General features: G+C 38.6%; 1 protein-coding gene across 1 annotated transcript in view; it reads left to right on the top strand.

Annotated features, from left to right (window-relative positions):
• The first annotated feature begins 347 nt into the window (after nt 1–347).
• DHX15 (DEAH-box helicase 15) overlaps nt 348–25,345 on the top strand; it is a 52,040-nt gene continuing 27,042 nt past the window's right edge. Inside the window, exons 1-5 of the mRNA XM_060777876.2 lie at nt 348–528; nt 18,859–19,195; nt 23,680–23,873; nt 24,317–24,476; nt 24,878–25,096. Coding sequence (XP_060633859.1) covers nt 458–528; nt 18,859–19,195; nt 23,680–23,873; nt 24,317–24,476; nt 24,878–25,096 — 981 coding nt within the window. The 5' untranslated portion in view covers nt 348–457. The remainder of the gene's footprint in view (nt 529–18,858; nt 19,196–23,679; nt 23,874–24,316; nt 24,477–24,877; nt 25,097–25,345) is intronic.

Genomic DNA, 25,345 nt, shown 5'->3' with positions numbered 1-25,345 from the left:
GGCGGTGGTTCACAGTATCATAGGCCGCTGACAAGTCTATGAAGACAGCTCCATAATACAATCTAACAATATATAAAAAATATTGTGATATAGTAATGCTGATATATTAAATATAATTACCACTGACAATTTACAATAAGACATAATGTCTTATTCTTGCATATTTTAAGTTGTAATGTTTTTGATTGTGAGCCGCTTTGAGTCTCCGTATGGAGAGACAAAGCGGGATATAAAAAAATAAAATAAACCGGAGGAGGAACTATTCTGCAGAGCGGAACGGAAATGCTAGGGAACAGAATTTCCGGCCGGACGTCTTACGCGCTGCACCGCATTCCCTTTCTACGCTGGGAAAGGCTCGCCTCGCGGCCGGCGCTGGCTTGCTTGCTTCCTTCCTGCCGCCATTTTAGCTCCTCGCTCTCTGGCTCGGCGGCGGCCTCCTCGGCTCTCAGCTCCCGCCATGTCCAAGCGGCACCGCCTCGACCTCGGGGACGACTACGGCTCCAACAAGAAGCGGCTCGCCTCCGACGGGTAAGACCCGAGCCGGGGCGAGGGAAGAGAACGGGAGGGGAGGCGCCGCTTCTCTCCCTCCCTCCTCCTCCTCTCTCTTTGGCCTTCGTTGTTTTGTGAATCCACTGAGGGGAGAGGGTGGTGGGAGGCGAATGTTGCTCATCTGGTTTTGGAGAACGCTCAGCGCCATTGGCCCTCCCTTACGCGTTATTTTTAGCCTCCCTTTTAGAGAACGAGGCATTGAGAGGCCTGGAGCCAGGCTTCGCGGCCTCTTTGTTGTAGCCAGGCTGAGGCCTGATCTACACTGAACTGCGGCGGCCAGACAACGAAACTCCCACAAAACCACGCGAAAGGAAGCCCTTAATCACTACCCAGGTCTCAAACTTTGTAATCATTTGGTCAACGAAACCCATTTTCTTCCATACCAGGGTTGTTGAAACTGCATTGAATGGTCAAATGGGGCCTAAGGATCAAGTGTCGTCAAATGGGCTGCTGAAAAAGCGACTACCTTTATAATAATAATAATAACCTTTATTTATACCCCCCCCCCCCGTCCTCAAGGACTTGCGGCAGCTCACAACAGAATCAAGTCACAATACATACATAAGTAGAAACCAAAAAGACAACAAGCATAGAGTTTGAAGAGACCTCATGGGCCATCCAGTCCAACCCCCTGCCAAAAAGCGCCAAAATGCGCCATATACTATTACATGAAACTTTGAGTTGGCATACACTTCTCTATCCCCTTAGCAAGCCATGACACCTTTAAAACCATTTATCAATTTTACATAAAATCTGACAATCAAAGAGCTGGAAGAGACCTCATGGGCTATCCAGTCCAACCCCCTGCCAAAAAGCAGGAATATTGCATTCAAAGCACCCCTGACAGATGGCCATCTAGCCTCTGTTTAAAAGCTTCCAAAGAAGGAGCCTCCACCACACTCCGGGGCAGAGAGTTCCTCTGCTGAACAGCTCTCACAGTCAGGAAGTTCTTCCTCATGTTCAGAAGGAATCTCCTTTCTTGTAGTTTGAAGCCATTGTTCTGCGTCCTAGTCTCCAGGAAAGCAGAAAACAAGTTTGCTCCCTCCTCCCTGTGACTTCCTGTCACATATTTATACATGGGTATCATATCTCCGCTCAGCCTTCTCTTCTTCTGGCTAAACATGCTGAGCTCCTTAAGTTGCTCCTCATAGGGCTTGCTCTCCAGACCCTTGATCATTTTAGTTGCCCTCCTCTGGACACATTCCCGCTTGTCAATATCGCTCTTCAATTGTGGTGCCCAGAATTGGACACAATATTCCAAGTGTGGTCAAACCAAGGCGGAATAGAGGGGTAGCATTCCTTCCCTAGATCTAGACACTACGCTCCTATTGATGCAGGTCAAAATCCCATTGGCTTTTTTTGCCGCCACGTCACATTGTTGGCTCATGTTTAACTTGTTGTCCACGAGAACTCCAATAGCTTTTTCACCCATACTGCTCTCAAGCCAGGCGTCCCCCATTCTGTATCTTTGCAAGACCTTATATATAACCAATAATCATAAAAGAATTTTTTTAAAGTATCACAATAAATAAATAACAGATTAAAAATGGTACTTGGTTTCAAAACATGGAGTCAATAGGCTAAAAAGCTAAAAAACCACCATCAGAATGAAAAGCAACCAACCATTTTCAAAAGCCAGCTTCCGCATTCAAGTTTTTCGCTCTTTCCTAAAGTTAGTTGTCTGATTACTTTCGGGTGAGCATTCCAAACCTGGGGGGCCACCACCAAGAAGGTCCTTTCTCATTCCCATCAGCCATGCTTGTGAGGGTGTTGGGACCATCGCTTCTCGGCCTTTTGGCTAAGATCAAGTGTAGAGAAGCCACCCCCCCCCCCCCAGGACTTTCAGGCCCGAGTTGGTTCATAGGGGAAATGCGGTCCCACAAATAGGCTGGATCTTTCACTCCTGCTTCATGTTGACCATTTGTAAGTGGAAAGCTAAGGAATCAGATAGAAAGTATTGGGGGCCATCTGCACAGGCCTGCAATGCAGTTTATCTGCATTGAACTTCATTATATGATTTTACATTGACCGTATAATAAAGTTTCAAACTGCATTATATAGCATTGGAGATGGGGCCTGTGTTTCATACATGGGAAAAATCAGCTTCATTTGAACCAGATACACATGCTGTCTGTGCTTCATATATCCAATGACAAATGTGCCATATACTATTACATGAAACTTTGAGTTGGCACACACTTCTCTATCCCCTTAGCAAGCCATGACACCTTTCTGAGAGTCTCAGAAAGCTGATTCCTGCAAGCAAAACCTTCTGCAGACCCTTTAAAACCATTTATCAATGTTACATAAAATCTGACAATCATAGAGCTGGAAGAGACCTCATGGGCTATCCAGTCCAACCCCCTGCCAAGAAGCAGGAAAATCACATTCAAAGCACCCCAACAGATGGCCATCCAGCCTCTGCTTAAAGGTCTCCTAAGAAGGAGCCTCCACCACATTCAGAGGCAGAGAGTTCCACTGCTGAACAGCGCTCACAGTCAGGAAGTTCTTCCTAATGTTCAGGTGGAATCTCCTTTCCTGTAATTTGAAGCCATTGTTCTGCGTCCTATTCTCTAGGGCAGCAAAAAATAATAATAATCATCACCATCACCTTTATTTTTAACATTCACAAAATATCAAAACATATAATATAAAACACATAATATAAGACAAAATTGCGTAGATTAAAATACATATAAAATATAAATCTCCATAATTTAGAATTATCTGTTATCAGCATCGCCACAAGGTAAAATCAATGATAGTCTACTTTCATTCCTTGCTCCCTCTTCCTTACGACTTCCCTTCACATATTTATACATGTCTCCTCACAGCCTTCTCTTCGGGCTAAACATACCTAGCTCTTTAAGTTGCTCCTCATAGGGCTTGTTCTCCTGACCCTTGATCATTTTAGTCTCTCTCCTCTGGACACATTCCAGCTTGACATCTCCCTTAAGTTGTGGTGCCCAGAATTGGACACAGTATTCCAGGTATATCTTTCTGATAGTTCAGAGTCCAAAATTATGAAAAAAATATGGTGTATACAGTTCCTCCCAGACCCCGTGTCTAGAACAAGATATATATGATTTAATGTTTAGACTTTTCTCCCAGCTGTATTCTGGACACAGAATTTGTGTTCAATTCTGTACAAAAGATTCCCATTGAAACAAGTTGTAGCTTGAGGAAATGTGTTATTTGATGAAAGTTCTGTCTGTTATATTGTTCAGCAGTGGCACATTCTCATGTTCAAATCAGGGTCCGACTTCAAAATGACCTTAATAGATTAGAGAGTTGGAGCAAAATTAAGAAAATGAATTTCAACAAGGAGAAATGTAAGATATTACACTTGGGCAGAAAAAAAATGAAATGCAAAGATACAGCATGGGTGATGCCTGGCTTGACAAGAGTCCATTTGAGAAAGATCTTGGAGTCTTAGTGGACAAGTTGAACATGAGCCAACAGTTTGATGCAGCAGCTAAAAAAAGCCAATGGGATTTTGGGCTGCATCAAAAGGGGTATAGTGTCTAGATTATGATAAGAATAATAAGAAGAACCTTCATTTATATCCTGCCACCATCTCCCAAAAGGGACTGAGGGTGACTTACAAAACACTCCAGGTACAATATAACAAACAGTACATGAGTATAAAACAATATCACAAAAGTTATAAAACAACCGCTATTGACACATAACATACAATAACACAATTTAAAAACACAGTAGTTAAAACTAGCTGCCATCAGTTCACAACTAAAATGCCAAAGTGTCAACCTCATATGGTTGAGTGAGAGAAGTCAAGGAGTCTTTGTATTCTGCTTTGGTTAGACCTCACCTGGAATACTGTAGTCTTTTCCAAGTCATATCATTCTATGATTCTATGATCTATGTTATAATTTGAGTATGTACAAGCAAATGCAGGTATTGCAAAACCCGAAAAAACCAAAACCTGTGGTCCTAAACATTTCGGCTAAGGGGCACTCAGCTTGTATGTCTGCACTTAATCCTTCTTTTCTGTAGTATAGGCCCTGTACTCTTTAGCCACAAATCACTACCTCTATTTTGTTTGAAGTGTGTGTGTATGCATGTATTTTTATTATATTTATTTATATTCTTCTTTATCTCCCTGAAGGGAACTCAAAGTGGCTTAACATAAAAGCTTCTGCATAACTATTTAAAATATTCAAATTTGCAAACATTAAAGCAGGAATAAGTATAAACCGTATTTTAAAATTCTCAGATTAAAGCCATTAAAACAAATTCAGAGTTAAAAACCACAGCACCCCCTGAATTGATATTAAAAACCTTCATCTTTAAAAGCCTGTCTGAATAAAAAGATTTTAGCCATCCACCGGATGGACAGCAGGGAGGGGAGCATTCTGGCTTCCCTGGGAAGAAGGGAGTTCCAGAGTTGAGGGTCAGCCACCGAGAAGGTCCCCTCTCTTGTTCACACCAACTGAGCTTGAGAAGGAGGTGGGATGAGAGAAGGACATGCATTTCCTGAAGATCTCAGGGCCTGGTCAGGTTAGAATATGTATGTGTGTGTATATTTGTGTTTAAAATGAGGGAGATGCCCTAAAATGTTTTTAGGGGGCTGTATTGCTCACTGGTAACCAATAGTTTGATCTTGCAAAGGGCTCCATCTTCAGTGTTGGAGGCACAGCACCAAACCCCAGACACTTATGATCTGATGTTATATACAGCAGTTTCTGTTTGCTCCCACAACTGTTTAAGCAAATACTAATATCTGAAGTGGTTCAGTTCACTAGCCCATATTATCATTGCTTATAGCCATCTGAGTGGGCATTTCCATACGCACAGGGAACAGGGCAGGGGTGGGGGATAAAGTGCATGGAAGAATGGCAGAGGCCAGGCAGAAAGATTATAGGAGCTGTGTGTAGCCCTGCTAGATCAAATTAAGCATCCATCTGTTCAACATTCTGTTTTCCAAAAGGCCCAATCAGAGTCCTCTGTATACCTCTTATGCACAGCACAAGCTGATTCTCTATTTTTGTCCCTCTTGCTACCACACTGCCTCTGAATTTGGATTATCCATTTGGTCTGCTTTTTTGTCTCTGCAAACCTACTACCTTTTCAAGTTAAGCCCCACTTATAATAATTACTATTTTTATAACCCTCCTCCGTCTCCCCAAAGAAATTTGGGGTGGTTTACATGGGGACAAGCTGAACAGCATAATAAAATAGCACATTAAAATATATAATGGCAACATAAAACAGAATAAAACAACAACATTATAACAAAATATAAAGTAAAACATCAACCAACAACCAATGAGTTCTACGATAACAAGCAGTTTCTGGGTACGTGTGGGAGGACTGGTGCAAGGAATATTGTGAGGATCAGGCTGATGGATAAAGTACATCAATCACGTGACACCAGTGAAAATAGGACAGTAAGAGAATAGAGCATTATGATTTAAGCCAGTGGTTCTCAACCTGGCTTTACAGAAGATAGACAGGTTGGGTGCTAGCCTCATCTCCCTGGGGAGGGAATTCCAGAGCCAGGTGGGCCACCGCCAAAAAGGCTCTCTCATACTCACCAACCGTGCCTGAGATGGATGTCAGAGAGAGAGAAGAACCTCCCTGAACAATCTTAGATATGTTGGTTCGTAGCGGAAGATGCGGTCACAACCATAGGCGGGTCCCGAACTTGTTTTGATATGCATTGTGTTGATATATTCATAACGGATCCTGTCTGGAGTTGCCTAGAGAAATGTGGTGGAAGACGACTATGGAATGATGCTGGAGGACCTAGAGATTCCTAATGAGAATAAGTTAAATCAAATCTGCAAAAGTGAAACCGACTATATTTTGAAAAGGATCCCTTTAAATATAGGAGCTTAGAAAAAAGTAATTTTATTTTACTTGAGTTTGTGGTCAGGTGTGAGAAATTTTTTTTTTAAAAGTGAGACCTTAAGTCTTTCAATTCAAAAAGATGGAAGTTAAAGGGGAAAGGAATGTAGCAGCACCTTTAAGATGTAACTTATTTTTAATTTAGCACGAACTTTCAGGATATAAACCCACTTCAGATGCAGTATATTAAAGCCTCATGTTATAAAACATATTGACACAGCTGTGGGACTGAAATGGGATGAAACAGTTGATGTCCATTTATCTTATTGTGTAGAGACTGCCTTGCTTGTCCAATGTAGAATGTAGAGGATTGCTGACTTAGAATGGCATGAAGGAAGAACAAGTAAATGTATCCAGAGATATTGCTGCCAGAGTAGTTTGGGAAGAGAGTTGGCACCTGTTTGTGTCAGGATCTTGTTGCTGTATTACCATCCAGATTATGTATTCTGTAAGTAGGAAGCAAATAGAGATTGCCATACTGAAAAATTGGTTGTAGGTCATTTCAGCTTTCCTGGACATACAGACCAGAAGGAGAAATAAAATCATGAAATTAATTACATTCACAAATTCCAATCCATTAACAGAGGTATGAACAACAGCAGTGGCTTCATGGTGCACTATATATATTAATACAACAACCCATGTTACTGCACATGTAATAAAATGAATTTTCTCAGAGAAAATTTTAAACCTAAGGAAGCTGACGTTTGATAAGGCGATTTATTGCTTTCGCAAATCTGCCCACCAATGTGACAAAACCCTTTAAGTGTTCCACCTTCTCAGCCTAATGTGGGTAGTGATGAGTCAAGATTTTAGGATTATGTGGGTAAATTTGGAGAGGGAGACCTCATAGGAACATTGGTTTCTTATGAAATGTTGATTATGTTGTAAAATAAAAGCAAAATTACTGAATTTTTCTGAAAGTTTTGTGTGCGATGCTTCTGAGTAAGGTTCTGATTACCTTCCTTCTGCTGAGTGAAGTTGACAGTGACACCAAATTCTGCACCGCTTGTGAGGTGGTAAGCAGTCATTTCTTTGTAAGGACAGGTCTTCATTTTCTGCACTGGACTTCCTTGTCCATCGTTTGAGGGATCAGTTTTTCAAACACTGATCTTGTAAAGTAGTGCAAGAGTCATTTGTAGTTTAATTAAGAAAGGACTGGAGAATTGTCTTGATCTACAACAGTGGAGACACTTCAACCACCCTTCTGAAATCACTTATTCCTTCTGCTTGTATGTGTGTGTGTGAGAGAGAGTGGTGGGGAGAAATATGATGGGTTTGGAAGGAATGGGTAGCAAAAAGAATGCACACCACACAGTAATGGCCCTCCAATTTACTGTTTTCACTGGCCAGCAACTGTTTGTAGGAAAAGTCTCTAAACATTTAATAAGAATGACAGTATAGAAGGATAAAAAAAGAAAAGTGGGGGAGGAAGAATCAAGCAGTACCTTTGAACATGAGCGTTCATGGTTTTGGTTTACTTGCACTGATGGGAGTACAAAATTAATGCCAGTTAATAGAGAAGATCAGGGTGTAATAGGATACTGAATGATACAAATTGTGACACTGGCTATAAAGTTTGAAGATGATACAACATTGTATAAGATGATACAATTCTGATATGTCACTGCTGTGTTGCTCTTGAGATGTGAAAATAATACATTTTGCTTACCTGTAAATCAGTTCCTTCGAGGGAGTAATCCTTCCATATTTCTGCATTTGCTAAAATGGGACTCAAACTCAAGCCATAGCATTCAGATTGTCTCATGACGGAGTAAAAATGATTGTCTCTTAAGTAAGCATATTCTTAAATTGATAGAGGACCTGACAATATCAGTACAGTAAAATGTCCATTATCACGATCACAATTTTTAAAAGCTGTTTACAGAAATAATATATTTTTGACTGCCTTGCTTAACAGATGTGTTTTGAGTGGACTGGCAACTTTTCAGATGTTGACTTGTGTGCCAGCATCTGTTTTGTTTTCTCATCAAGGCTGCTCAGATATTCTTTTGGTTCATATGCCATGGTTTCCTACTATAAGAGCAAGCAGCTGTGACCTATGTGCTTCAAGACTCCTCATTAGTGCATATGGATCTGTGAAAAGGAGCTTGAAATCTGATTTCAACCATGGTTTTCTGTGTCCAAACTAAATTGGAGAACAGAGACTCTTCAAGGTATGGTTAATGAGAAAACGCAAGTTAAACCATGATTTCATATATTAAATTCTTAAATCATATTTTAAACAATCTAAAATTCCCTCAGCCTACAAGGAGCTATGGTTAATTTAAAATAGTAAAATATCAAGGGAGCCCCCGGTGGCACAGTGGGTTAAACGACTGAGCTGCTAAACTTTTTGACCAAAAGGTCGCAGTTCGAATCCGAGGAGCGGCGTAAGCTTCCATTGTCAGCCCCAGCTTCTGCCAACCTAGCAGTTCAAATACATGCAAATGTGAGTAGATCAGTAGGTACTGCTCCATGCAGTCATGCTGGCCACATGATCCTGGAGGTGTCTACGGACAACGCTGGCTCTTCGACTTAGAAATGGAGATGAGCACCACACCCCAGAGTCAGGCATGACTGGACTTAATGTCAGGGGAAAACCTTTACCTACCTTTTACCAAAAACATCAAGGTGGTAAAAAGGAGGGCTTTTAGTCTTATCTTTTAGTAGGACAGCAACACCGAGATTACCTATGGTGTTTGCATAGTAGTTGTTCTAGTCATTTGTATATAATTCACTAGTGTGGGTGTGGGCAGAATTCAGCATCATCGGGCATAGTTTGTCTTTTCACTTGTATCCCAAGCACAGTCGAGAAGAGTTGGGTGCTTTGGACATATTCTTAGTCTGATGCTTTGTTTTTAGAACTCGTACTAAGATTATATTCCTTTCCCATAACAGTCAATTCCAAAATTTCTTTATGCAGGGCATGGGGAAAATACTTTTTCATTCTGTTGCTGAACATGAAAGTACATGTTGCAGATCATCCAGAGAACTACAGTAGATCCTGATCTGTGTAATATTGTATAACAAATATCTTTACTTCAAATGATCAATACTAGAAAGGCAGTAACCAGAAGGAGTTGCTTTTATTAAAAGTCAGATAGTGATCAATTAAGTCTTGTCCAGTTAATTAATTGATCAAATCTGCCAGAATTTATTCAAAAAATAATTCAAATGCAAAGGGCAAATTTTCTTGTTTTTTAAATGTCATATTTTCATTATTTTTTAAAAGATGATTCATTTACACCAGGGATAGGACTCAGAGCATGCTCTAGCTGTTGTTAGACTGCAGATTGCTAGCATTTCTTAACATTTCTTTGGCTGGCTAGGGCTGCTAGGAATTTCTGTCCAACATCTGTTGTTATCACCAGGCTTTCAAAATTCTTATATTTAAAATTATATATTGATAACCATAAAAGAAACCAAAAAATGTGCTGCTTGCTAAATCAAATTAGCTTTCAAATTGATTAGAAGACTTTTAATATATTAATCCAAATGAATAAATATTACACTCTTATGCCTAAATCCAGTGTTTGTGCTAGAGTAGCAAACTGTTCTAACCATCCAAACTTCAGGGCTGTCAAAAACATTTCTGAGAATTTCCATAGAGTTGCAGCTGAAATGGGAGAGAACCTTTCCTGTTCCTGTTGTTTTATACTGTTCTGGCTAGCAGATGTACAGATTTGGAGCCTGTTCTTAATATAAAGAATCTCCCTGAATAGTGCTCTCACAATGCTATACATAGGATGGGTTATACATAGACTGAACTGATTGTGCCAACTAAGGTGGATTATAATTCTGCCATTACCACCAATTCTAAGCTTTTCTGTTTAAAAAAAATGGGTGAGAACAAAAAGTACTGTATTTTTATAAGATGACCCCCCCTCCCAACTTATCAAGTTAAAATATAGAGTTAGGGATTTACTCACCATATAAGACCACCTCTCTTCCAACAAAATTCCATTTATTTGGTAACTATGACTCCCAGAATGCCCCAGTGGTCATGTCCAAGACACACCACCCAGGACTGCTGGGAGTTGTAGCTTCCTAGGGCCTAGGTGAGCCTGGTGGCCTTCGGAGTGACCTTGCTTTCTTCCGCTCTCTCTGGCTGCCTGGAAATAGCAATGTGGGAGGCTTTGGAGGGCCTTGAAAGTAGAGCTGGGAGAGCTGTGGTGGCGGTGGGGATAAGTTCCTTAGTGGCGCAGTCTGAGGAGGGAGAAAGGAGGAGGGAGGACATGGGGAAGAGGAGTGGCAGGCCTGCTGGGCTGTCCCTGCTGCTCTTTCCGCTCTACTTTCCTGATTGGCTTCCTTGGGCCCAGGTGGGCCTGGTGGCCTTCGAAGGCTACTGCTGGCCAATTCGGTGGCTTTCCTTCCTTCCTTCCTGCCTCTCCTGGCTGCCTGGAAATGGCCCAATGGGCCTGCCGCTCCTTCTCCCCATGCCCTCCCTCCTCCTTAGTGCTGTGGTCTGAGGAGAAGAGGGGAGGAGGAGGAGGAGGCATAGTACGGATGTGCTTCCTTGGGCCTAGGTGAGCCTAGTGGCCTTCAGCAGGCCCGCTGGGGTGTCCCCACTGCTGCCGCTGCTCTTCCCGCTCTACCTTCAAGGCCCTTCTCCAAATCCTCCAGTGTTGCTATTTCCAGGCAGCTGGGAGAGAGGAAGGAATCAAGACCACCCCATTGACTGACAGAAGCCCCCAAAGGCCTCCAAGCTCACCTAGGCCCAAGAAAGCGCCTCAGGACTATGACTCCCAGCAGCCCTGGGTGGCAGCTTGCCTTGGACATGCCAGCTGAGGCATTTTTTATACCCGGCATATAAAACCACCCTCGACTTTCCGTAAGTTTTTCCAGGGTTAAAAAGTTGCCTTATATGCCGGAAAATACGGTAGGTTTTTATTTGAAAAAATAAGGTTTAAAATATGCTGTATTATATGGTGCATGGCATCTGTGGTTTAAAATTTAAAATTAATTTGTATTTAAACAAACTAATCCAAAATCTACATATAAACGTACAAACTAACAAAAATAAATTAAAAATACCTTTTGTAGAATAAAACACTACTACATTCAAAGCATTGGAAAACATTAAGTACATGCAATCTACATTATCTAATATAACTGCTTTATGTTCTTTGTCTAATGGTTATAGTTTCTCAATATTCTACACCCATCAAATGAAAAAAAAAAGCAATTGATACATCTTTCCGTCACATAATTATACTCTTCTAGTCCTGAAAACTTGTGATGTTTCTGGAGGAACACAATGATCTCTCCTTGATTAATATAGTAAGTTTACCCATTTCTGCAAGTTCACTTATTTTCATAATCAAATCTTGTGTCGGAATAATTGATTATTTCCCTCTTTGAGCATAGATAATTCTTGCTGCCATAGTCATGTGTCGCAATAACCTTTCACATTTTCTATGTAGTTGATCATCTAACACAGTGATTCTCAACCTGTGCGTCCCCAGGCGTTTTGGCCTACAACTCCCAAAAATCCCAGCCAGTTTAGCAGCTGTTAAGATTTCTGCGAGTTGAAGACCAAAACATCTGGGGACCCACAGGTTGAGGTCCACTGATCTAACATCTCAAACAGATTGAGTTAAATTTCATTTCAAATTTAATTTCTTCTATAATCGTACATAAAATTGTTCCTAGTATTTCTGGGCCCTTTTGTCCACATTTCCATTTTTATACACCTTAGCAATCCTTTCTGATGTCAGATGCCATCTGTACATTATCTTATAGAAATTGGCATTTCTGGTCAAGTGCTTAATGACTTGCTGGTGTTATTACTGTGATTTTTAATTGGTCTTTATCTCAGTCAATTATTCCATCTTGTTTGAAGACTTCCAACATTGTTCCATTAACAAAGAAGTTCGCTATTGAGAATTTTCAGGATTATAGACCAGTGGTACTTACTCCTATCTTCATAACGTGCCTTGAAAAACTGGTCTGTAGGCATATTATTTCTTGCCTTCCATATACATTTAATAAACATCAGTTTTCATATAGAATTAATAGATCAATAGAAGGCATTACAGCCATCATTCTCCACAATGCTGTGACTCGTTTGGAACAATGAGAGAACTATGTGAGAATGCTTTTTACAGGCTTTAGTTAACACAATCTCTCCACATATATTGGTGTTTAAACTTAGGAATCTTGGACTATCATATTCAATCTGATTTTCGATTATAGATTTCTTGTATGGATATTCCTAGAGGGTTAAATTAGGTAATCATATCTCTTCAGCTTTTATTCTCAACACTGGTATAGCACAGGGCTGTGTGTTGAGTCCTCTACTTTATACTCTTTACACATATGATTGCATCCCCATTTACCATAGTAATAGGATTGTTAAATTTGCAGATGATACAACAGTGGTGGGGCTTATCTCTGAAGGGAATGAGTCTAACTACTGGGATGAGGTGGAACGGCGGTTCTCGTGGTGCAAGGTCAATAATTTGGTTTAGAACATCAATAAGCGCAAAAATATTCTAGTAGATTACAGAGCCTTTGGGTATAAATTGAGATGAAATGGAAAGTGTGGCAAGTGTTAAGGAGGACCTGACCTCGGATAGTCATACTGTGACATTAAGGCACCAACAATTGAATCAAAAACTGCTGGTGACTTTCTATCATTATTCTATAGAGAGTTTTTTAACCTATTGCATCTGCGTATTGTTTGCTAATTGCACAGTGGCAGATAGGAAGGTGCTCCAGATGGTTACCACTATTGTCCAGATAATTATGGGTTGCCCTCTCCCCTCTTTGGAAGAATTTCCGCTGCCTTAAGAAAGCTCATGATATTCTTAAGGATCCATCTCACCCTGGATATTCTTTTTTTAAATTATTGTTACAGTATATGATTTTGTAAGTCTTGACAAGAATCATCTCTTGCTTATATGTGTGTTGAGGAAGAACACATGGACAATGTAGCAATCTAGTTAAGGTGAATGTATATCAGGTGAAGGTTTTCTTGATGCAAGTAGTAGGTGAGATGGAGTGATCAGAGATGGAACTACTCCACAAAGATTGCTGGAAAGAAGCAGATTAATACATTGTGTTGTAAGTTTTCTTTCTCCTGCGATGGACAATGTGTTTTTCAATGCTGCTGTATTTTTTTTTATATAAAGCTGCTTGTGTTGACTACTCAAGAGGAATGATTTTTTTCCTTTATACTCTGTGTAATTTAACTTGGAATCTGGAGCTGGGAAGGCTGCTGGGTAGCTTCCATATGAACTAACAATCCGCAACAGGTTATGGGCCCAGTCTGCCCAGCTTGCCCAGTTTGCCCAGTCTGACCAGATTGCCCAGTTGGATATTATTTTTTTTCTCCAGTTCCAGTTTTGAAGACATTTTGGTTTTGCATTGTGTGTTTTATTGGCAAAACAAGAAGATGGATACTGGAATGAATTTTGCTTTCCCTATGGCCAGGTTAAATGGCAATAACTATTCCATTTGGAAAGTCAGAATGGAAAGTTATTTGAGGAGAGAATCCTTGTGGGAATGCACAGAGAACCCAGTGCAGCAACCAGCTACAGCAGAGCAGCTGAGAGCTCTGGAAAGAGCAAGGTCTACTCTGATGTTAGGAGTTGACGATGAACAATTGGTTCATATAAGCAGCCTGCCAACTCCCAACGCAATTTGGATGAGACTCAGAGAAGTACATGCTTCCAGTTCGGCAGCAACAGTGGCTGTACTGGCAAGGCGACTTTACAGAAAGAGATTGGAGAAGAATGAAAGTCTGAAAGACCATTTGCAGATATTGCAGAGTTTGTTTTTGCAATTGGAGGAGAGAGACTTTCATCTCACAGAGCCAAACAAATGTTTCATTGTCCTGTCATCCTTGGATGATTCGTTTGATGGGATAGTAAATTCCTTGGAATCACTCCCACAAGCACAATTAAACCTCCAATATATTTGTGCTAGAATTCTTGCTGATTGCGAAAGGCGAAGAGATCGTTGCCTGGAGACTGCAAACACAGCAGGGCGTTCTCAAGGAAAGCAGTCAGCCAGAGTTGCACTCGAGGAGGAGACAGAGAAAGTTTGTGTGGTGAGAAGGTGCTTCAATTGTGGGTCTCCAAAACATTTAAAGAGGAATTGTCCAAAGCAGCAGCAGAAGAAGCAAGGGTGGAAGAAGGTGAACCAGAGGAGGAGTTCCTCGCATGTCAGCATTGTGAAGTCCCAAGGGAGTCCAACAGATGAAGACATATTTTACGTGGACTCTGGATGTTCACAGCATATAGTGAACAACAAAAGTTTGATTTGTAATCCTGTGAATCCTAAATGTTCAAATGTTACCCTTGCAGATGGGAAACAGTACAAAGTACAGGGGCAAGGGGAAGTTTATGTTAAGCATTTGGGTAAAACATTAAGGAATGTATTTTTAGTTCCAGAGATTGATTATAATTTATTATCAGTTGGAAAACTGGATAAAGAAGGTTATGAAGTTAATTTTTCTGGAGGAAAAGTCAGAATTTTGAAAGGGAATAAGTTATGTGGAACTGGTGTATTACAAGGGGATTTGTATGTGTTGACTTCAGGAGGTAACACAAGTGATGTAAATGTAGTAAGTAAGAATGCTCCATTACACCAGGGATGCATTCATGATTTACATAGAACATTAGGTCACCCAAGTTTCAAAGTGTTGTATAAAATGCCAGAGTTTAGTGAAGGTATAAAATTTAAAAATTGCACGAAGTTTCTAGATTGTAATGTATGTAAGAAAACTAAAGCACAGTCAGCTCCAATTAGTAAGAAAAGTTTAAGAAACTCAGAGGAAAAGTTTCAGTTAGTACATGCTGATTTAATCGGACCGTTTCAACCGAGTAAGGGTGGAGCCTGTTATATACTGTGTATATTAGATGACTATTCTTGTTTTTCTTGGTGTTTTTTGTTGAAACAAAAGAGTGAAGTTTTTGAGATTATTAAGAATTGGGTGGCATATGTGAAGAGACAATTTGGAGTAGGAGTAAAGGCTCTCCAAACTGACAGAGGAGGAGAGTTTACCTCACATAGTTTAGAAAATTTTCTGAAGAAAGAGGGGATAAAGCACAGACTCACATGTGCTTATCAAAGTGCAGAAAATGGAAAGATAGAAAGACTAGTAAGAAAAGTTCAAACAGTGAAAGATTCTTTGTTAGAAGATTCTGGATTATCCCAAAATCTATGGGGAGAAGCAGTAATGACTGCATGTTATTTAATTAATAGACTCTGGTGTGAGCCTATTCAGAACACTCCTTATTTTATGTTATATGGCAAGAAGCCTCCGTTAGGGCATTTAAGGAATTTTGGGACACAGGCATGGGTGTTCATACCCAAATCATTGAGAAGGAAAGGCCAAGATAAAGCCAGGAGATTAACAATGGTTGGCTATGCACAGGGAGCCAAAGCTTGGCGGTTTTTAGATAATGAAGGAAACATTGTTATATCAAGATCTGCTAACTTTGCCTGTAGCCAGAATTGGGATAAGATTCATGCTAATCAGGAAGTTTTCTTTCCAATTTCAAAAGAGGAAACTCATGAGCAAGGTAGACAAAACACAAAGCAAGAAAGTGCTGCTACACCTCAACTCATAAGTAAGCCTATAATTAGAAAATTTAAGAGGCCTAGGCCCTCAGATGAGGATGATGAGGTGAATGAAGATCCTGAAGAGGGAACTAGTCAGGAAATCTTACTCAGAAGAAGTGAAAGAACCAGAAAGAAACCTGACAGGTTCACAATACAAAATGTAAGAGTATGTTTAGTTAATTATGAGCCTCAAAGTTTTGAGGAAATAGAAAGTTTGCCACAAGAAGAGAAAGAAAAATGGTTAGAGGCTATAGATGAAGAGCTGAAAAGCATGAAAAGGTTAAATGTGTATGAACCTGCAGATTTACCAAGAGAGAGTAATCCTATTGACACAAAATGGATTTTTAAGCAAAAGATTGATGCTAATGGTCAAGTAAGGTACAAAGCGCGTCTTGTTGCTAGAGGGTTTACACAGATTAAGGACATAGATTACACAGAGGTGTATTCACCCACTACCATCTAACAAACGGCATAGTATGGATAAAACAAGGACAAATAGGCTGCGAGATAACTTTTATCACAGAGATTGGCTATATTGAACTCTATAGTTTCAGACTAATGTGGCATTAGGAAGTTGTGCAGTAGTGATTAGAATGTGGAAGGATTGCTGTTTTGTTTTTGTAATTCTACAGCTGTAATGTGTGTTGGGGGTGACATTTAATTTTATTGTATGATGTAGAATACCAATAGAGATAATTCTGTTTTCTTTCAAGTCATTATTTAGTATAAATTTCACATTCTTTGTCCAGACTCTTTCCATTGTTCCATTTGTATTTACCAAAAAATGGTGAACACTTAACCATACTTTCTTTCACCTGTTCCTCCCCCATTTCACATTTTAATAACAATTAAAATGAGAACTTGGGCTAAAATATTTTCTTATACTTATTCCACACTTTTAATAGTGATCTCTTTATATAGTGGTTATTAAAATTAGAGTCTCCTTTTATTTTATCATACCATAGATAGGCATGAATCATTTCAGACCTTCTCCTTCTACTAGGTTTGGGGCTAGGAAGACCTGATTCGCCTCTTTTTTATCATCTTGTAGTGCAGACATGGGCAAACTAAGGCCCACAGGCTGAATGTGGCCCTCTGGGCACTTACCCCAGTCCTCCTCATTTTTCCTGTCCTCTTGGCAGGGGAGGGGAGGAAGGCCCTCCTTGAGCTTCTGAGAGGGAGCCCCACTGATCTCGTGAGAGGAGGACCTTCCCTCCAGGCATCAATGCACTCCCTGCACACCAAACACGTACCCATGCCAACTGCCCTTAGCCTCCTGCCACCTCTCTCTCAGTCCGGCCCACCATGTGGTCCCCATGCCTAAAGGTTTGCCCATGCCTGTTATAGTACTTTATATCTAGACTTTGATAGATCTTTTTGTTATTGGTTAAATGGAGTATCATTCAGTATACAGGCATTCCCAAGTTACAAACAAGATAGGTTCTGTAGGTTTGTTCTTAAGTTGAATTTGTTTGCAATGAGTACATTTTTAAAGTGTAATTCCAGCCTATGGGTAGGGATTAACACACTTGTGGTGTTTGTTTTGCTGTCTGTGCCCCTGCTCACCTCACTTTCTGTCCTTGTGATAATTGGATTTTGAAAAAAAATGTTTTGTTGTAAAAACAAGAATTGGTGATAAAGCTTCAGTGGAGACATCTTTTCCTCGTGATAACATTTTCAAGAGGGAATATCCCTTTTGAGGGAGAGATTTCTCTTACCTCCCTTTGTCTAAGCCCTGTCTTAACTACAAGTCATTTGTAAGTTGGATGTTTGTAACTCATGGACTGCCTGTAATTGGATTCATTCACATGCTTCGAGAAAAGTTTCGTTCTCTTTCATTGGTGCTCTTTCAGTTTCACTGTCTGTAGAATTATTTGAACTAGTTCGTTCAATTGAACATTGAGGAGAATCTTTTCCAGAAGTACTTCAATCACATTCTCCTTTGTTAAAGGATTCTGTTTCTTTAGATAAAGGAAACTTATCACTCGTCTTCTTCATTAATTAATTTTACAAATGAATCTTAATGAAACCGTTATTTTTTAAAAATAGAATTTTTCTATGGGAAAGATAAACACAGGATAATATTTTATTCCTCATATCACAGTCCTTTTCCTCCTATTAGCATTATTGGTTCAATTGGATGAGTATATTTTGGTGGAGAACCAAATAAAACAAAACAATGTTACAGTTTCTTACTTGTCCCTTAAAGATGTAGTGCAAATAGTGCATATTTCAAGGGTTCCTGATCATTTTGGAGCAGTGAGCACATTTGGTGTTTGACAGAATCATTTGGTGTTTGATAAAGGCATTTTTCACAAAGTGGCTGCCCTGGTGGATGTGGCCAGTCATAAAACGTCCTTGGCAAGCCATAATCATACACACAAGAGTCAAAAGCATGTTTCTCACCCCCTCATGAATCTCATGATTTGTTAAAGGGATTCCTGACTAGAACACTGAACATTTATCTGGAAAAAAAAATCAAAGAAATAATAATTTAAATACAAATTAAAATACATGTATAATATAGTAAATGTGTTAGATTTAAGTTTATTTCACCTTTATTTGCTATTAATAACTATTTCAATATTAATAGCAAGTCAATACAGAGTTTATGGTATAGCATGGGCTATAGTATTAGTTCAATGTATTTTTAATAGTTACTCTGAGAAAATCAGAAACTAAATTTATCCAGCATCTACCAATCCCCATAGATTCCTGTTAGCAGAGAGTCTACTGTTCATAGATTTGTGGAAAATCATATAATTAGTTTATATTTAAAACAAAGACCACGTGGTTTAAATTTACAATTGTACCTTTGAGAGTAATGTATTTATTCTATCTTTCTGTATCTTGAAAATTATTTAGAAAGGATCGAGAACGGGATCGCGATGACCGCTCCAAAGATCGTGACAGGGATCGAGATAGAGATCGTGAGAGGGAAAGAGATAAAGAAAAGGATTTACGTCCTTCAGCCAATTCTGCACTCATTTCTGGGGTTGGCGTGCCAGCTTTAAAGCCAACTGTACTTCCACAGGGTATCAATCCATTTACAAACCTACCACACACACCTCGTTACTATGAGATCTTAAAGAAACGGCTTCAACTCCCTGTCTGGGAATATAAGGAAAGATTTACTGATATCCTCATCAGACACCAGTCTTTTGTACTTGTTGGTGAGACAGGTTCTGGTAAAACAACACAGGTGAGTTTTTGTTTAGCCTTTATGGTTGATTTGTAAAGATTATGCAGTAAATGTTAATAACACTTTTGAATGATTCTGTGAAATTATTCAGTGTTTTAGTTGCAATATTTTGGTGTCCTTAAAGAAATTCATTGTGCAGTGACACATCACAGGTCTTAGCCTTTTCAGCAAGATCTGTTTAATGAACCTTTCAGTTGCTTAATGACTAGAAAATGATGTAATGAGATTTCACTTTCCTCCCCCACCTCTGGTAGTCTGTCTGTCTTTTCAGGGTCTGTTACCTCTTCATAAAAGGTTCAGTGAGGTTTGAATTGTTCAATGCAAGCCTGTGTTAATCTACAAATAACTGCTATTCTGGTTATTTGCATGTGGATTCCATTTAATAACGATACTAAAACGAGAACAGGCACTTTCCGAAAATCTTTTTTTTCTGAAAATTACTGGCTAGTGAAAAAATCTTGATGCCAGTAACTGCATTCCAAATTTAATTCATTCATGGCAATTACTAATTCTACTTTAAAGGCTTTGAAAATATCAAACGTTTATTCCATGTGCAAGTTGCAGTCTTGTTCTTTGGGAGTTCACAGAAAGGATAAAACAGAACTACTCCACTGAGGTGGACATGGTATTGGTACAAAATATTCTGCAATATTTGTTCTTATTTCACTATTGGTATATGTCTTGTCATGTCATTAGTTTTACTACCACTATTAATCTTAACACTTGTCAATAGGATTGTTGACAGTAGTGAACTATGTACTGTGCTTCAGCTTTTTTCTTTATATCAGAGGTACATCTTCCAATGTTCTTTCTTGAATAATGAAAACAAATACTCAGATGTAGGAAAAGAAGTGCGTCAGTATATTAATTTGTATTTTTTCACCTCAGTCGGTCTTATGGGAAATAATTGAGCTGTAAGTCAAAGATGGGAAAGTATGATGTAGTGACTATTCTTAAGTTCTTTTATGGGTCAGAAATGACAAACATTTTAGGTATCTTAAAATACATATTTCATCGGAGCCTCCTCAGACTGCCTGCTTATATTTGAATGAGCTGATAATTCTACAGACAAATATTGATGTTAATACTCTTCTGCATCCTATTCGGAATTACGGAAATTCTAGGCCTTGTCATGGAAGCAATCAGCCTTCATGGCAAGGAGACACTAGCTACAAATTACTGGGGGTTGGGAGAGAGAAATCAACTGAAACATACAGGCATAAAAATGCACAAACCGATACTTTTACAGCCAAACAAATTGTACAGTATGCATTGTGCATACTTTTAAAGTGTCATTCTTCATCATGTAGAAATGTTAAAAAAAACATGCAGGAGAAGAAGTGACATTTAGTCTCAGTGCTACTTCTTTTATTAATTAAGATGGCCTGGAGCAGGCATGGGCAAACTTTGGCCCTCCAGGTTTTTGGATTTCAACTCACACAATTCCTAACATCTGTTTGCCCATGCCTGGTCTGGAGGGATCTCAAAACAGGCAGAGGCCACTCTTCTTGGCCATGTGAAGACTAGGGGCAAAAGCAACAGTTTACCAGATGGTAACTTAGCTAGACTTTGTCATTTTTCTTTTGATTGATTGGTTGTTTTTAAACACTATCAAACTAATCTACAAAGTGAGAGACGTTTAGAAAAAGAAAAGGGGAAAAACACATACAGGGACCCAAAAATGTAAACAGTGCAACCCTATAGCTGTGGCAGCTACATTGCTGAGCTTACTGTGGAAACTGGAATTTTGTTGAAATTGACAACTTTCATGCAGTCTTATAGGAAGGCCTAGCAAATTCTTAGGTATCCTCTTGTGAGACCTGTAGTAACTTTGAGAGGATGACCTGGGGGACCTAGAAAATTTCTAGAAAGGATGTGTTTTCTCAAAAGTGGGTAGTTGAAATCGTGGATACGGCCCCACAGGTATAGGCTCATACTGTATAATCTTTAACAATAATCATTGCTATGGTGCTTATTTTGAGGGTAGGTTAACACATGGGTATTGAAGGTTAAATGTTATAATAATGATTTACAATGAGTTACAAACTCCATCTTAAATTACAATTTTATGTAAAGTATTCAGATAATTGTTCCTGCACAACAATGCATGGCAAAAGCACAGAGTTGCAAACTTTGTTTAAAGTTTCTCTTGTAATTTCATGACACTTCCCTACTATCTGAATCTTTTACTCTCTTAAGGGTGTGTATATTTTGGGGAAACCTTGGTTAACTAAAATATGTCATTGCTCTGACCCCAAATCCTAACTGTGATGAAATACAGTAAATACAAAAAAAAGTTACTTTAATACAGATTCAACTAAATAACCCTACTAATTGCTAGTAACTATAAACAAATATTATTGCAATTAGATTTCTAATTGTAGATTTCGTATTGCTCAAAAAGTCCATAAATGGTTTCCAGTCTTCATAAAGTCTTCAATTGGTTTTTCCTTTGGAACTTAGATTAATTTAGCCATATGTTGGCCCAAAAACATGGAGCCATGTTTTTAAACTACAGGGAAAACACAACTTGCTACAGCAGCTCCATTGAGTACAACTCTATTTGCAGGTGCAATTCAACATGCTGGTAATTATTATGCCCTATAAGGTCTGGATCCAGGCTATATGAGGAACATATCTCCCTTTATGAGCCCATTAGAGCTCATCTTCAGAAGTCCTTTCTCTATTCTACCAGGCTTGTTTGGTGAGAATGAGGTGAAAAATCTTCTCAGTGCTGCACCCAGTAGAGGGAATTCCCTCCCTAAAAGGGCCAGGATGGTTCCATATACATTTCACTACATTTGAGCTTCCATATATTCAAGATACATTATAGCTCTATAACATTGTAGATTATGGACAGAATTATGTTGAATTTACTCCTCTGGGATAACTATGTCAGCAGGAATCAAAAGGTCATGAACACAGAAGTTATGAATGAGATCAGGCATCGAAGAAGTAGATGCTAGCAGATTTTGTCCACTTTTTCTATCAACTTTCCATGACCCTGGGTAAAGTTCAACCACTCATAGTATACCAGCAAGACTCCAGTTGTCACTGTCTTTTTGTGTTACTCTTTATCTGTGACTAGATGCCCTTGTCATCCCTCCTCACAATTATTATCCCTTGTTAACTAATCCCAGATGTTACAGAATAATAATAGAACTGAGTTTACTTATGGATAACATGTGGTTTACAAATTCCAACCAGATATTCTCTTCAATCCTTTTTGGCATCATTAACATCATTTTATTGATATCCTACTTTCTCACTGTGTACATGGATTTAACTGCTTTGAGTTGAAGGATAGTGGTATGGTATGTTGGAGTGTTTGAGATAGCTTCCCTTCCATGAAACTGTTGCATTTTGCTGTTTTTAGAAGGACAAACAAGATGCAGATTCTAGGATGATGCTTTGCACTTTGACTTTGAGTTAATTTGTATCTCTTAGTAGCATTCCGTAGCCTGTAATGCTCCCTGTTGGAGTATATTTTGGCATGTTTATAAAAGGTAATTCTTATGAATATGAATTAATAACAAATATTAATGTTATTGTAGAAGCCAAGCTCCTGACAGATGAAGCACAAACTTTCATTGCTCCTTGTCTCAAATATAGACATTCTGTGTTCCTAAACTTTCCCATTCATTGAACCCTTAAGAAGGCATTTATTTTCGGTGTAACCCAAACTTTATCCCTGATTTACTTAATCTAAATATACAAACTCAATGATTTCATACTAATTCAAATATGTTTCCCAATTGTCAATATAATGTCAAGTTTGGGAATAAATGATATTTTGATATTTTATGAGTAATGTCCCAAACACATTTTGTCTCAAAAACTGTACAAAAAACAAAAAAGTTCAAAAGAGGAAAGTAGAATTAGCTTGAAAAACAAACCCGGTATGAATTGCTTATGTTCAGATGGCAAATAAGATGTTGAAATGTGAAACCATCAATTGCATACCTTAGCAATAGTTGTTCTACAAAATAGAGACACTGTAAATGAAATAGTTGTCCTTGAGTATTTTTATTTAGAAATCTGTTTTGATTTTAAAGATTTTTTGCAGAATCTCTATGATGATTTTTCAGAACCCTAGGATTCTTCGGAACGCCATTTTGGAACTGCTGCTTTACACAGTTGCAATGTCTGACAGATGGATATTTAGCTTATGTAATGAAACACATGAGCCAAATGAATAACTTCAAAACTTCTGTTATTGTAGAAATTGATGCCATCCTATTAAGTCATTTCAATATACATTTAAATTGCTCCTGCTTTTCCTGTTGCCCTTTCTTCCTAATACAAGTGAAATAGGATGGCAGTTCTGCTTGCTGAGACATGTTTCTGTAGCCCTCTCTATTTCATCTCTGTTTATATTTAATTCAAGATTCTTTCAGATGGGACTTATCTGTCTTTGCAGTGAAAACAATTGTGATACATTTTAAAATATATTTATAATAAAGTGAATATTTTCTCCTCGATAGATCCCTCAGTGGTGTGTTGATTATATGCGTTCGCTGCCAGGACCAAAGAGAGGTGTTGCATGTACTCAACCCAGGAGAGTTGCTGCAATGAGTGTGGCCCAGAGAGTTGCAGATGAAATGGATGTCATGTTAGGCCAGGAAGTTGGTTACTCAATTCGATTTGAGGACTGCAGTAGTGCAAAAACTATTCTAAAGTAAGTATTGACTACTATATATATCCCTAAAAATGCCAAATGTGTGCATTTGAAAAGAGTTTCTTGTACATGATAAGGAAGACTTAGGAAAAGAACTACTTACTCATATATATTCCAGGATGGAACTTCAATAAGGAATGAGTTTTTGGTGTTCATGTGTCCATCCCCTCCATGCATGGAGAGTAGACATTTTGAAGCTTGTGTATTGAAACTGTGCTCATTACCTCCAAATTTATGCTAAAGGATGAATGTCTTTAAGGATACATATATACCAAGAGCCTCATTAGTAAATCAGTAAAATGACTATTTGTGCAGATAAAACAGTGGTTCCTACACTGGCAGAAATGGTGAACTAGGAAAGGTTGAGAATATTCTTTGAATGAAGTATAAGAATAAGAAGACAAAAAAGGCATCTTAAATTAAAATATTGGTTTTCTGTTCAGGTACATGACTGATGGTATGTTACTGCGTGAAGCTATGAATGATCCTTTACTGGAACGTTATGGAGTAATAATTCTTGATGAAGCTCATGAAAGAACCCTGGCTACCGATATTTTGATGGGTGTTCTAAAAGAGGTTGTAAGGCAAAGATCTGATTTAAAGGTCAGTAGAATATATCATTTACAGAATATTGCATTGCCTTTGTAGGAGCTAGTCTAAATACTGATTACTTTGCACACTGTTTGTAAAACTTTAAAAAATATATTTATATGTATGGCTGAAATAGATAAGTGATTTTATAATTCACAAAATAGGTTGGGCTTCTAATCTTTTAGCATCTCCTTTTCTATATGTGCTCTTTAACATAAACTTTTTGATGATAAATATTCAAAGCCAACGAGATGTGTTTCCAAAAAAGTTTGTATCATGTTGTAATTAAATAATAAAAAATTGAAGTCAATCATGTCAGGTTCCACTTTTAAATTACATGTTTGCTTATTTAAATCGGTATACATACTGTATCCAGTTTCTAAATAATGCTGTATTTCTCTTTTATATTGTAGGTTATCGTAATGAGTGCTACTCTAGATGCTGGTAAATTTCAAATTTATTTTGATAATTGTCCTCTGCTCACTATACCTGGCCGTACACATCCTGTGGAGATTTTTTATACTCCAGAACCAGAGAGAGATTACCTGGAGGCAGCTATTCGTACAGTTATCCAAATTCATATGTGTGAAGAAGAAGAAGGAGATCTTTTACTTTTTCTTACTGGACAAGAGGTATGTTTTATCTAGTTTTTCTTAGAAATAGTCACACACATAGGTTTTGGTAGCATATTTGAAAAGTCATTTCAGTTCTCTGTTACTGATTGCTTATTTTTCAAATGTAGTCAGTTTGCATCAAGGAAAATTATTTTTTATGTGAAATATTCTAAGTTGATAGACGGTAGTCAAAACTTAGAGGGGTTCTGCCTATATATACTTTCCAATCAAGCTAAAGTTTGGAACAATCTTTCTTCTCAAGCCTCA

The sequence above is a fragment of the Anolis sagrei genome, chromosome 5 (assembly GCF_037176765.1).
Source record: "Anolis sagrei isolate rAnoSag1 chromosome 5, rAnoSag1.mat, whole genome shotgun sequence".
Classification (NCBI taxonomy): domain Eukaryota; kingdom Metazoa; phylum Chordata; class Lepidosauria; order Squamata; family Dactyloidae; genus Anolis; species Anolis sagrei.
The sequence above is the reverse complement of the archived record's forward strand: the minus strand, read 5'-3'. Positions and strand labels throughout refer to the sequence as shown.